This window comes from Bos taurus, chromosome 5, assembly GCF_002263795.3.
Source record: "Bos taurus isolate L1 Dominette 01449 registration number 42190680 breed Hereford chromosome 5, ARS-UCD2.0, whole genome shotgun sequence".
Taxonomy (NCBI): domain Eukaryota; kingdom Metazoa; phylum Chordata; class Mammalia; order Artiodactyla; family Bovidae; genus Bos; species Bos taurus.
The window spans coordinates 10975511-10988204 of record NC_037332.1 but is presented as its reverse complement, the minus strand read 5'-3'; the positions used below and the strand labels follow the sequence as shown (position 1 = coordinate 10988204).

The 12694-nt window shown below is 37.7% G+C and overlaps 1 protein-coding gene across 14 annotated transcripts in view; it reads left to right on the top strand.

Annotated features, from left to right (window-relative positions):
* The window catches only part of PPFIA2 (PTPRF interacting protein alpha 2), a 502235-nt gene that overhangs the window by 361724 nt on the left and 127817 nt on the right, over nt 1–12694 (top strand). For all 14 annotated transcript variants that reach the window (XR_009494446.1, XM_059886832.1, XM_059886831.1 and 11 more), the window contains one exon: nt 12151–12372. Coding sequence is in view for 13 of the 14 variants with exons in the window: in XM_059886832.1 (XP_059742815.1) it covers nt 12151–12372 (222 nt within the window). In the remaining variant the exon portion in view is untranslated. The remainder of the gene's footprint in view (nt 1–12150; nt 12373–12694) is intronic.

Genomic DNA, 12694 nt, shown 5'->3' with positions numbered 1-12694 from the left:
GCACGCCAGGCCTCCCTGTCCATCACCAACTCCTGGAGTTTACCCAAACTCATGTCCATCGAGTTGGTGATGCCATCCAGCCCTCTCATCCTTGTCATCCCCTTCTCCTCCTGCCTTCAATCATTCCCAGCATGAGGGTCTTTTCAAATGAGTCAGCTCTTCGCATCAGGTGGTCAAAGTATTGGAGTTTCAGCTTCAGCATCAGTCCTTCCAATGGACATTTACATATGATAATATATGTTTCAGTGCTACTCTCTCAATTCGTCCCATCCTCTCCTTCCTCCCCTGTGTCCACAGATCTGTTCTCTATGTGTGCGTCTCTATTCTTGCCCTACAAATAGGTTCACCAGTACCATTTTCCTGTTGACTTATGACTTGATCTTCCCTCTGTCTAGAATGCCCTTCTCCCAGATATCTGTGTAGCTATTTCCCTCTCTTGCATCAAGCCTTTGTTCAAGTGCCATTAATGTATTCTAATATAGAGTATAATTCATTTATTTATAATACCTATAATTTATAGTCTGTCGTTCTAGCTAAGAATAAACTCCATGATGTTTAAAGTTTCTGTTTTATTTCTGATCAGGTTTAAGTACCTACAACAGCTCCTGGCACGTGGTAAGCTCTGAAAGTGAAAGTGTGAAAGTGTTAGTCCCTAAGTTGTGTCCAACTCTTTGCAACCCCATGGACTGTAGCTCACAAGATTCCTCTGTCCATGGACTTCTCCAGGCAAGAATGCTGGAGTGGGTAGCCATTCCCTTCTCCGGGGAGTCTTCATGACCTAGGGATGGAACCTGGGTCTCTTACATTGCAGGCAGATTCTTTACCATCTGAGCCACCAAGGAAGACCCATAAAAATATGTTAGGTAATTAAATGCCACACTATTTTAACTAGTATTACCTAAATCCTGATTATTAGAGCTTAATTATAATAACAGTTTTTGAAGTCCCATTTTAAAACCCTATCATATTTCCATTGGAATTGCTTAAGTAAATAAATGAATTTTGGGAGAATAGTCACCTCTATGATACATTGATTTTTTTTTTTTTTTTTTACCATGGGGATGGTCTTGATCCCTGTCTCCTGTACAATGTCATGAACCTCAGTCCATAGTTCATCAGGCACTCTATCTATCAGATCTAGTCCCTTAAATCTACTTCTCACTTCCACTGTATAATCATAAGGGATTTGATTTAGGTCATACCTGAATGGTCTAGTGGTTTTCCCTACTTTCTTCAATTTAAGTCTGAATTTGGCAATAAGGAGTTCATGATCTGAGCTACAGTCAGCTCCTGGTCTTGTTTTTGCTGACTGTATAGAGCTTTTCCATCTTTGGCTACAAAGAATATAATCAATCTGATTTTGGTGTTGACCATCTGGTGATGTCCACGTGTAGAGTCTTCTCTTGTGTTGTTGGAAGAGGGTGTTTGCTATGACCAGTGCATTCTCTTGGCAAAACTCTGTTAGACTTTGCCCTGCTTCATTCCGTATTCCAAGGCCAAATTTGCCTGTTACTCCAGGTGTTTCTTGACTTCCTACTTCTGCATTCCAGTCCCCTGTAAGGAAAAGGACATCGTTTTGGGATGTTAGTTCTAAAAGGTCTTGTAGGTCTTCATAGAACTGTTCAACTTCAGCTTCTTCAGCGTTACTGGTTGGGGCATTGACTTGGATTACTGTGATACTGAATGGTTTGCCTTGGAAACAAACAGAGATCATTCTGTCATTTTTTAGATTGCATCCAAGTACTGCATTTTGAACTCTTTTGTTGACCATGATGGCTACTCCATTTCTTCTAAGGGATTCCTGCCCACAGTAGTAGATATAATGGTCATCTGAGTTAAATTCACCCATTCCGTCCATTTTAGTTCGCGAATTCCTAGAATATCAACGTTCACTCTTGCCATCTCCTGTTTGACCACTTCCAAATTACAAATACCTGTGAAAATAAGAGAAGTGAAAAGCAAAGGAGAAAAGGAAAGATATAAGCATTTGAATGCAGAGTTCCAAAGAATAGCAAGAGGAGATAAGAAAGCCTTCCTCAGCAATCAATGCAAAGAAATAGAGGAAAACAACAGAATGGGAAAGACTAGAGATCTCTTCAAGAAAATTAGAGATACCAAGGGAACATTTCATGCAAAGATGGGCTCAATAAAGGATAGAAATGGTATGGACCTAACAGAAGCAGAAGATATTAAGAATATCTTCTTAATATTCTTGAATATTAAGAAGATCTTCTTAATATTCTTGAATATTAAGAATACAAAGAAGAACTGTACAAAAAAGATCTTCACGACCAAGATAATCATGATGGTATGATCACTCACCTAGAGCCAGACATCCTGGAATGTGAAGTCAAGTGGGCCTTAGAAAGCATCACTATGAACAAAGCTAGTGGAGGTGATGGAATTCCAGTGGAGCTATTTCAAATCCTGAAAGATGATGCTGTGAAAGTGCTGCACTCAATATGCCAGCAAATTTGGAAAACTCAGCAATGGAAAAGGTCAGTTTTCATTCCAATCCCAAAGAAAGGCAATGCCAAAGAATGCTCAAACTACCGCACAATTGCAGTCATCTCACACGCTAGTAAAGTAATGCTCAAAATCCTCCAATCCAGGCTTCAGCAATACGTGAACCATGAACTTCCAGATGTTCAAGCTGGTTTTAGAAAAGGCAGAGGAACCAGAGATCAAATTGCCAACATCCGCTGGATCATGGAAAAAGCAAGAGAGTTCCAGAAAAGCATCTATTTCTGCTTTATTGACTATGCCAAAGCCTTTGACTGTGTGGATCACCATAAACTGTGGAAAATTCTGAAAGAGATGGGAATACCAGACCACCTGACCTGCCTCTTGAGAAACCCGTATGCAGGTCAGGAAGCAACAGTTAGAACTGGACATGGAACAACAGACTGGTTCCAAATAGGAAAAGGAGTACGTCAAGGCTGTATATTGTCCCCCTGCTTATTTAACTTATATGCAGAGTACATCATGAGAAACGCTGGACTGGATGAAGCACAAGCTGGAATCAAGATTGCCAGGAGAAATATCAATAACCTCAGATATGCAGATGAAACCACTCTTATGGCAGAAAGTGAAGAGGAACTAAAAACCCTCTTAATGAAAGTGAAAGAGGAGAGTGAAAAAGTTGGCTTAAAGCTCAACATTCAGAAAACGAAGATCATGGCATCTTGTCCCATCACTTCATGGGATATAGATGGGGAAACAGTGGAAAGTGTGTCAGACTTTATTTTTGGGGGCTCAAAAATCACTGCAGATGGTGATTGAAGCCATGAAATTAAAAGACGCTTACTCCTTGGAAGGAAAGTTATGACCAACCTAGGTAGCATATTCAAAAGCAGAGACATTACTTTGTCAACAAAGGTCCATCTAGTCAAGGCTATGGTTTTTCCAGTGGTCATGTATGGATGTGAGAGTTGGACTGTGAAGAAAGCTATGTGCTGAAGAATTGATGCTTTTGAACTGTGGTGTTGGAGAAGACTCTTGAGAGTCCCTTGGACTGCAAGGAGATCCAACCAGTCCATTCTAAAGGAGATCAGTCCTGGGTGTTCATTGTAAGGACTGATGCTGAAACTGAAACTCCAATACTTTGGCCACCTCATGCAAAGAGTTGACTCATTGGAAAAGACTCTAGTGCTGGGAGGGATTGGGGGCAGGAGGAGAAGGAGATGACAGAGGATGAGATGGCTGGATCACATCACCGACTCAATGGTCATGGGTTTGGGTAAACTCCAGGAGTTGGTGATGGACAGGGAGGCCTGGCATGCTGCGATTCGTGGGGTTGCAGAATCAGACACAACTGAGCGAGTGAACTGAACTGAACTTACAGTTTTGTTGCTATTGTGATTGTTAGTTCCTTTTAATTTTTCCAATAAATTAATAAAGGCATATAAAGGTACAGTTGATTTCTAAACAGTAGTATGACATGCAGCAAACTTGCTAACCTGTTAGTAATTCTAAGGGCTTGCTCTTGAGCTTTTAAGTAGTAATTAAATAAGGAGTTTTACTCTCTTCCTTCTCAATTTTCATTTTACTTCTTATATACTGGTCCAATACAGTGTGAATAGCATGGGTCAGAGTGTCATGCTTAATTTTATAGTCTTCAGAGTTTCACTTTTGGAAATCAGTGGCCCCTCAAAATCAAATGCCATCCATGTACTATTGCAATAACCCACTGACATACAAGCTAAATGAAACCATTCCATCCTAATTACTGCCCTGGTTTTGAAGTTTTGCCAGCAGCAGTATCATTCCCTAACAGAGTGGTTCTTCAGAGAACTTTTGCTCTTTACAAGTTATGCTAGATTGAGGCTTAGTTTCACACTTAAGTTCCCAAATGCATTGAGATGACTGAGCCAGGAAGGTTATACTCTTACTTCCCTCATAACAGGGTCTCCTTGCTAACCCTTAGAGACTTTTCTGATCCAGTCAATTGACTTAGTCTGTAAGAGAATTTGGAATAACATTAAACTTCACAATTAAAAGGTGAGTAATTGAAACTCTGGTTTGCCTTCTCCCTTTGGAGATTTCATTGTAATTATGCAAATGCCCCTCCTCTCATCAAGACATAGTGGAAGAAATAGTTTATCGAGGCTCTACTAAATATTATTCCTCTAGCACAGGGTGTATACTTTTTATATTTACATATCTAAACGGACTTCTAAGTAATTCTTGTAGCTGGAAAGATCCTCGTCACTCTTACTTGTTTGTTCTATAGCTGAACAAAGAAACACAAGAAGACTTTTAATTGAAAACAAAAATAAAAAACAAAATCAGACCAAAAAATCTTTATGTACTCTTCATCTCCTTATATCTTCTAGTTATATAGATTATTTAAGAATTTTACAGAGGAATGTTTTTCCATATTAATATTTTAAGATTTGTATTTTATGTTGTAATATGGGAAACAGCTACTTTTCCCATTTATGAGTGTTGTTAATTTTGATCATAGGAACATTGACTAGAAATTTCTTGATATTTTATTTAGACTTAAGAGTATAAAAAAGAAATGTATTTCTATTAAGCCACATACATCAGAGAGTGAGTGATTTGTATTCTAATTTAAACATAATGAGAGCACTGGAACTTCAGAATAACTGAGGTTCCTCTGATGAAACGATCCTTCTTTTAAATTTTGTGGAAATTTAAATGGCTTAGAATTTCTATAAAAATAATAAATCTATTTTATACTTATTAATAAACACTGTTCACATTAAACTAAGAACTGACAAAGGCCTCTTGCTGGGCATTTGGATTGAATAAAATTATCAAGAATTAAATATATCATAATGAATTTGCAAATCTCAGTTTTGAACAAAAAAATTATTAATGGAGAACTAACTATTAATATAAGAAATCATCTGGTCTAGAAACCTTCCAAGAAGAGCAACATTTAGCCAACTCTATTATAGAGGTGTTTTTCTTCTCATCTTTCATGAATAAGAGATAAAGTCAGGTCATTCCATCTGAAATAGTACATTAAAAATAATTAGTTTATATTAGGATAAAAAATACTAATTTCTTGGGTCTATTATCAGATCTTTTATTAAAATTCATTTCATCAATCCTTATCCTTTTATTTTATTACTTTGAAGCTTTCCTCTTTGGGCCAGAGAGTTTGTTTAGGTTTAATAAATAAATTGGATATAGTTATTAGTAAAGTACCTGCATAATAGAGGTCTGTGGTTCTTAACCTCAACTAAACATTGCAATTACTTGGGAAGATTTAAAAACAATTATATGTCCGGACCCCACAATTGGATGGAATATAGAGTGATTTCCATTCTATATTTTTATTCAGTTCTTCCAAGGATTCTAATGTGTGGTCATAGTTGAGAATAACTGATATGTAGTACAAATATTAGTGCTTTGTTCTAGGCTCTAGGTTTGTAGCGATTGTAAATAGATGATTTATATATAGTAAAACAGGTTTAAAGAGTCACTGTGGAATTGAAAATAACAGCTGTGAAATCTGTACTGGAGAATTTCAAATCAAAGACAAAATGTTATTTGTTGAACAATACTTGAAATCTGAGGTCAAGTCTGATTTTTTGAGAGCTAAAAAGCAATATGTGTGCTGGAGATTAAAAAAAAAAAAAAAAAAAAACAGTTTAGGCAGGCTAAGATGCCCAAAAGCAACAACCTTGAAGCATTAGGAATCCACATTGTTTAAATGCTATCTGGTCCTTATGAATTTTATTTTGTTGTCAATCAGTTGTGTCTGACTGTTTACTACCCCATGGATTGCAGCCTGCCAGGCTTCCCTGTCCTTCACTATCTCCTACAGTTTGCTCAAACTCATGTCCATTGAGTCGATGATGCCACCCAGCCACCTCATCATCTGTCACCCACTTCTCCTCCTGCCCTCAACCTTTCCCAGCATCAGGTGACTTTTCCAATTAGCTGGCTCTTGACATCAGGTTGCCAAGGTATTGAAGCTTCAGCATCAGTTTCAGCATCAGTCCTTCCAATGAATATTCAGGACTGATTTCCTTTAGGATTGACTGATCCCCTTGCAGTCCAGGGGACTCAAGAGTCTTCTCCAGCACCACAGTTCAGAAGCATCAATCAATTCTTTGGTTCTCAGCTTCCTTTATGGTCCAACTCTCACATCCATATATAACTGCTGGAAAAATCATAACTTTGAATTTATGGACATTTGTTGGCAAAGTGGTATCTTTGCTTTTTAATACACTGTCTAGGGGCATCATAGCCTTTCTTCCAAGAGTCAAGTGTCTTTTAATTTCCTGGTTGCACTCACTATCCACAGTGATTTTGGAGGCCAAGAAAATAAAGTCCATCACTGTATCCATTTTTACCCATCTGTTTGCCATGAAGTGATGGGACTGGATGCTATGATCTTCATTTTTTAAATGTTGAGTTTTAAGCCACCTTTTTCACTCTCCTCTTTCACCTTCATCAAGAGGCTCTTTAGTTCTCTGCTTTCTGTCATTAGGGTGGTGTCATTTCTTAATTGGTTGCTTTATTTGATTTATTCTTTTTCCCCACATTATGTTGTATTTAGGCAGGAATCTTCATATTCCTGTTTCACAGCACATCCAACCTAGTATCTGGCATGTGGTAGAAGCAAAGGAAATAGAGTCTTGGTGATTGAACGAATGAGTAAATGAAACAACAAGTAGGTTTAATGAATGGTTAAATGATATAATAAATGAACAAAAGAGAATGCACAAAGACATAGAAAGAGAGAGAAAATCAACAAAAGAAATAAGAGTGGCAGGAGTAGACTCCTAGGAATCAGAAACTTGAATGCCTTCATTCAAATCTTAATCTTACGACGTTTCAGTAATTTGACCCTAAAATATTTACACTCTGTGCTTCAATTTCCTTTACTGTATCCAATAGGTTGTTATGGACCTAGAGTTTGTCATATAGAGTAAAGTCAGTCAGAAAGAGAAAAACAAGTTTATTAATATGTATGTAGAATCTGGAAAAATGGTACAGATGTACATATTTTCAGGGCATGAATAGAGATGTTGACATAGAGAATGGATTTGTGGACACTGGGGTAGGGATAAGGTATGGGATAAACTGGGAGATTGAGATTGATGTATATGCACTGCCATATGTAAGTCAGATAGCTAGTGGGGGCCTCCAGTAGAGCACTGGGAGCTCAGCACTGTGTTCTGTGGTGACCCGGATGGTTGGGATGGGAGGGGAGGTGCGGCTGGAATGGAAGGCCAGGAGGGAGGGGGATATATGTATACCTGGAAGCTATAATTTTCATCATTCTAATGAAAATGCAGTCTTAGTTTGGATTTGGAGGCAAATCCAAATTTGAAAATTTAAAGTAAAATGAGGAGTACAATGATCTCTTGGAGTAAAAGGAAATACTTGCAAGGGTATCAGATCAAGAGAATAATGATTTGGAAAAAAAGCTATATATTCTTTTTTCAAGACATAAATCACAGGTTTAAAATGACCTTTCTACTCTGAAATTATGAAAGCATATATTAAACTCAGCACAGAATATATTTAAGATGATTTGAATAGATGAAATATATATTTTTTTAAACAGATAATGCCGTAGTATTCTTGCCTGGAGAATTCCATGGACAGAGGAGCCTGGCAAAAATTACAGTCCATGTGTCACAAAGAGTCAGACATGACTGAGCAACTTTCACTTTCATGTACTTCAGAAGATAAAAATGAGAGTTCAAAAAATTTCCATGGATAGTCCAAAATTCCAAAGTAGCATAAAGACTTTGTAAGACACATCTGTTACTTAATGGACTTAAAGGAATTGAGGAGGTTAACATTATGAAAGTGTTTTATTTTCATTGTCTGATTACTGTTTATATTTACTTAAATTTCTCTTGCCTTGAGCCCATTAAAACTATGCAATTTTTAGATAAGATTTTAATGGACTTCAGATGCACAAAATTGGAATAATCGTTTTTCTAATTAGAAAATTAAGATCAATCAGTTGCAGTGAACAAATATTTGCAGAATTTATATACATATGTGTGTGGTTGTGTACGTGTGTGTGTGCTGTTTTATGTATGTTCATATAGCTATATACACACACACAGCCGTATTCTTGGTACTTGTCAATACCATCCAACATGTGTTGTTTATCCTTTAGATTATATGTCCTAATTAAAAATAATAAAGTATAGATGAAATGAACTGTGAATTCAAAGTTTTGCATTTTAATTCAAGTCAGCTTTGTGTAATTACCTAAGTCTCAGTTTCTCCAAAGTTCTTAAGGACTTCAATCTTGAATGTAATATTTCAATAACATAAAACATTTTTCAAATAAAAAAAATTTATTTTCTAATTTTCATAGTTTCTAAAACTTTCCTTTTTTCTAGTTGGCTAGAGAAAATTCTCAATGTGAAGATGTAGAAATTCTATTAAAGCTCAAGGTTTCCTCCTTACTTACAGGTTGTATATAGAGATCAAAAAAATTTGCTGTTATTATAGAAATTCAGTAATATAATACCCCAGTGATCCCAAATTTGGACATAACTGACTGGCAATTGGCTCTAGCCTTTCTTCCTAAATCAGTTCTCAGTTGCTGTCTAATGAATGTAAATTGGCTCTTCCCAGTTCAACGTATAGATAATTATGTCATATTTTAGACCAGTTCAGTCACTCAGTTGTGTCCGACTCTTTGTGACCCCATGGACTGCAGCATGCAGGGCTTCCCCATCCATCACCAACTCCCAGAGATTACTCAAACTCATGTCCATTGAGTTGGTGATGCCATCCAACCATCTCATCCTCTGTCATCCCCTTCTCCTCCCACCTTCAATCTTTCCCAGCATCAGGGTCAGTTCTTCGCATCAGGTAACCAAAGTAATGGAGTTTCAGCTTCAGCATCAGTCCTTCCAGTGAATATTCAGGACTGATTTCCTTTAGGATGGACTGCCTGGATCTCCTTGCAGTCCAAGGGACTCTCAAGAGTCTTCTCCAGCACCACAGTTCGAAAGTATCAGTTCTTCGGCACTCAGGTTTCTTTACAGTCCAACTCTCACATCTATACATGACCACTGGAAAAACCATAGCTTTGACTAGACAGACTTTTGTTGGCAAAGTAATGTTTCTGCTGTTTAACATGCTGCACTGAGTGCCCCCAACCCTGCAGCAGACCACCGCTGACCCACGCCTCTGCCGAAGACTCCTGGACACTCATGCAGTGACCCCAAAAGAGACTGATCCAGACTTGCCCATGAATGTCATATATAAAGGTCACAATCAATGTTTTTCCATTTTGTGTTCTTAAAAACTGTCTAGAATGTTGGATTTTTATTAGCTTCACAATATTACTGGTCTATGTGGTCAAGAATTCACCTGCCAGTACAGGAGACACAACAGATGCAAGTTGAAGAAGATCAACCTGGGCCAAGAAGATCCCCTGGAGTAGGAAATGACATCCGTGTCTAGTGTTCTTGCCTGGAAAAAAATTTCATGGACAGAGGAGCCTGGCGGGCTACAGTCCATAGTATCGCAAACAGAGTTGGACACAACTGAATGACTGAGCACAAACACAATACTGGTCTGTGTTGTATGTGGTACTGCATACCCCAGGAAGGACTTTTAACTCTGGAAAGGCAGTTCCCTTCCACCAACAGCAATTCCTGGGCATGTTCTCAGCTCTGATCCCTCAGTGAGCATCAGTCCCAGCAGCTAAGGGAATCAAAACTGAAGGAGCATCTGGTCGACTGATCTGTGGTTCCTCTTCAAAATCCCTACCTAATTGTAACACCTCTTACCCATTTTACTAAGTAATTAGAAGTTTGGCACCTGCATTACAGACATTCAGTAATATTTTTGAAGTACTAACTGCAGATCCAGCTGGTATCTTAAGATGCTGTCTAAGACTGTCTTTCTCTGGCCTTTTAATTTTGATGTGTCCAGCTGTTTCTCCACATGTTAGGTAACTGGACTTATCAACATGCCTTGCCATTTGTTTGCTTTCCCATTCTCTCTGTTTTATCTTTCTCACTTATCTTCTGTGATGCAGTCGATAGTCCTCCTTTTCTCCTATGGGCACACATGCTAAATCATTTCAGTTGTGTCTGACTCTTTGCCACCCTTTGAACTGTAGCCCACCAGGCTCCTCTGTCATGGGATTCTCCAGGCAAGAATACTGGAGTGGATTGTCATGCCTTCATGCAGGGAATCTTCTCAACCCAGGGATTGAAGCTGAGTCCCTTTTGTCTCCTGCATTGCAGGCAGGTTCTTTACCACTAGCACCACCTTTTGTCTAATGTGACATTTGCATTCCCAAGTGTCATGAGTTACGCAAAATCACAAAATAAAAAACACAGAGCTCATGGGGGAAAGGGGTTTGCAGCACAGCTTAGTGACTTCGAAAAGAAATAGAATACTAGTAAAACTGGTAGCACAGTTTTACCCATGTTAAATGGTTAAGAATTGCATAGCTATGATAAATTTAACTCTTTACCTTGAAAAAGATGTGAAGTTTGCTTATTAAAGTGGGTGTCGGCAGGGGTATAACTGTGAGCTGTTGTGAAGTGGTGGAAGGAGCGGGTAAGTAAAATCGGACAGGTGTACAGATATGGATGGGTTAACCCGAACTGCTCCCTGAAGTGTGAGTTCGGTGTTTGATGCTTGAGAAATGAGCATGTGTGGCATTTTGATTAATATATTCCTACACTGATTGATTCAGCAAGGTCTGTTTTTCTGCGTTCGGCCAGTGATTCTCAAGAATGAGATTGCACGTGAGAAAACACAAATTACATTATGTTCAATTTGTTCCTTAATGTATTTATCATGCTAGAACAAATTCACATTTCTCAAACAGGCATTCTAGCAGAATTGATAATACTTTCTTTGCTCTCTCTCCATTCTTTCCTATTTCTGCTTGATTGTAATCTTTTTGTTTTAGCACTTATTTCTCCCCAGTTCCTGCACTGTCTTCACCACAAAACTCCAGTGCAGTTTGGCTGTAGGGCATCAGTCTGAAGACATGGATCACCCTGGTTTCCAGGCAGCCCCTTCAAAAAGAGGACAAATCAGTCTCAAATTATTTAAACTCTTTCAGCCTCTTTCCTGTGGATTGTGCACACTCATAACTTTTATGTTGATAGCAATATAGAAAGCAAGACTTTTCTATGCCATACCTTTGTTCCAACAAGGTCAGATTCACAATAGGAATAATCTTATTTAAAAGAAAAATGTTGTGTAAGCTCATTTACTGAGTGTCATTGAAAATTAATTGCAAATTCATAAAGGATCTTGAATAAAAGTAGAAAATATTACATAGTTTCTTACTAATGATAGGCTGTGTTACATAAATATAATATTATTTTATAATAAATTTCATATGTAATTGATTAAAAATAGCTGCCACTTACTGAATGCTTAGGGTTTACCTGTGTTTTGTGCTAAACTGTGTATAATGTGTATATAGTAGCTTCCAGTTCAAATGCGCCTTTTAACCTACTTGAAAATTACTGGTCTACTTTTATATTTTAACGTCAATTAAGAGTTTTCTCAGAAGCTTAGTTTTCCTCCAAAGTTAGTTCTATTAGAGTTCTTACTGTTCAGTACGAAATGTTTATCAGTCTTAGGTCTTTAAGGTCATGGATTTCAAATTAAAGAGGTAGATAATTCTCGGTGTCATTTCTTTCTTTTTTCCCACAGCGATTGTCCAATGGTTCTATAGACTCAACTGATGAAACAAGTCAAATAGTCGAACTACAAGAATTGCTTGAAAAACAAAACTATGAAATGGCCCAAATGAAAGAACGTTTAGCAGCCCTTTCTTCCCGAGTGGGAGAGGTGGAACAGGAAGCTGAGACAGCAAGAAAGGATCTCATTAAAACAGAAGAAATGAACACTAAGTATCAGAGGGACATTAGGGAGGTAAGTGATTCATAACACTTTCAGTCTCTGCTTCCTAAATGCTGCCTCTGAGATATTTTTCCATAATTTCCACTGATGGCATGTGCTCATATATTTTCCCAAAAGATCATAAATTGGAATACATTATGTTAGTTATGAAACTTATTCACTAAGGCAAAAATAGTTTATTTCATCACTTCTCTAAATATGTACAGAAAGAAAATGTTGGTAGCAAGTCTCAGAATTAATGAAAACTATAGTTTTTTAATGAATTTTTAAAAGTTTAAGCTGTTAATTTTAAATAACCCTAGATTTGGGTATGAATAATGAATTGCTGTACTCT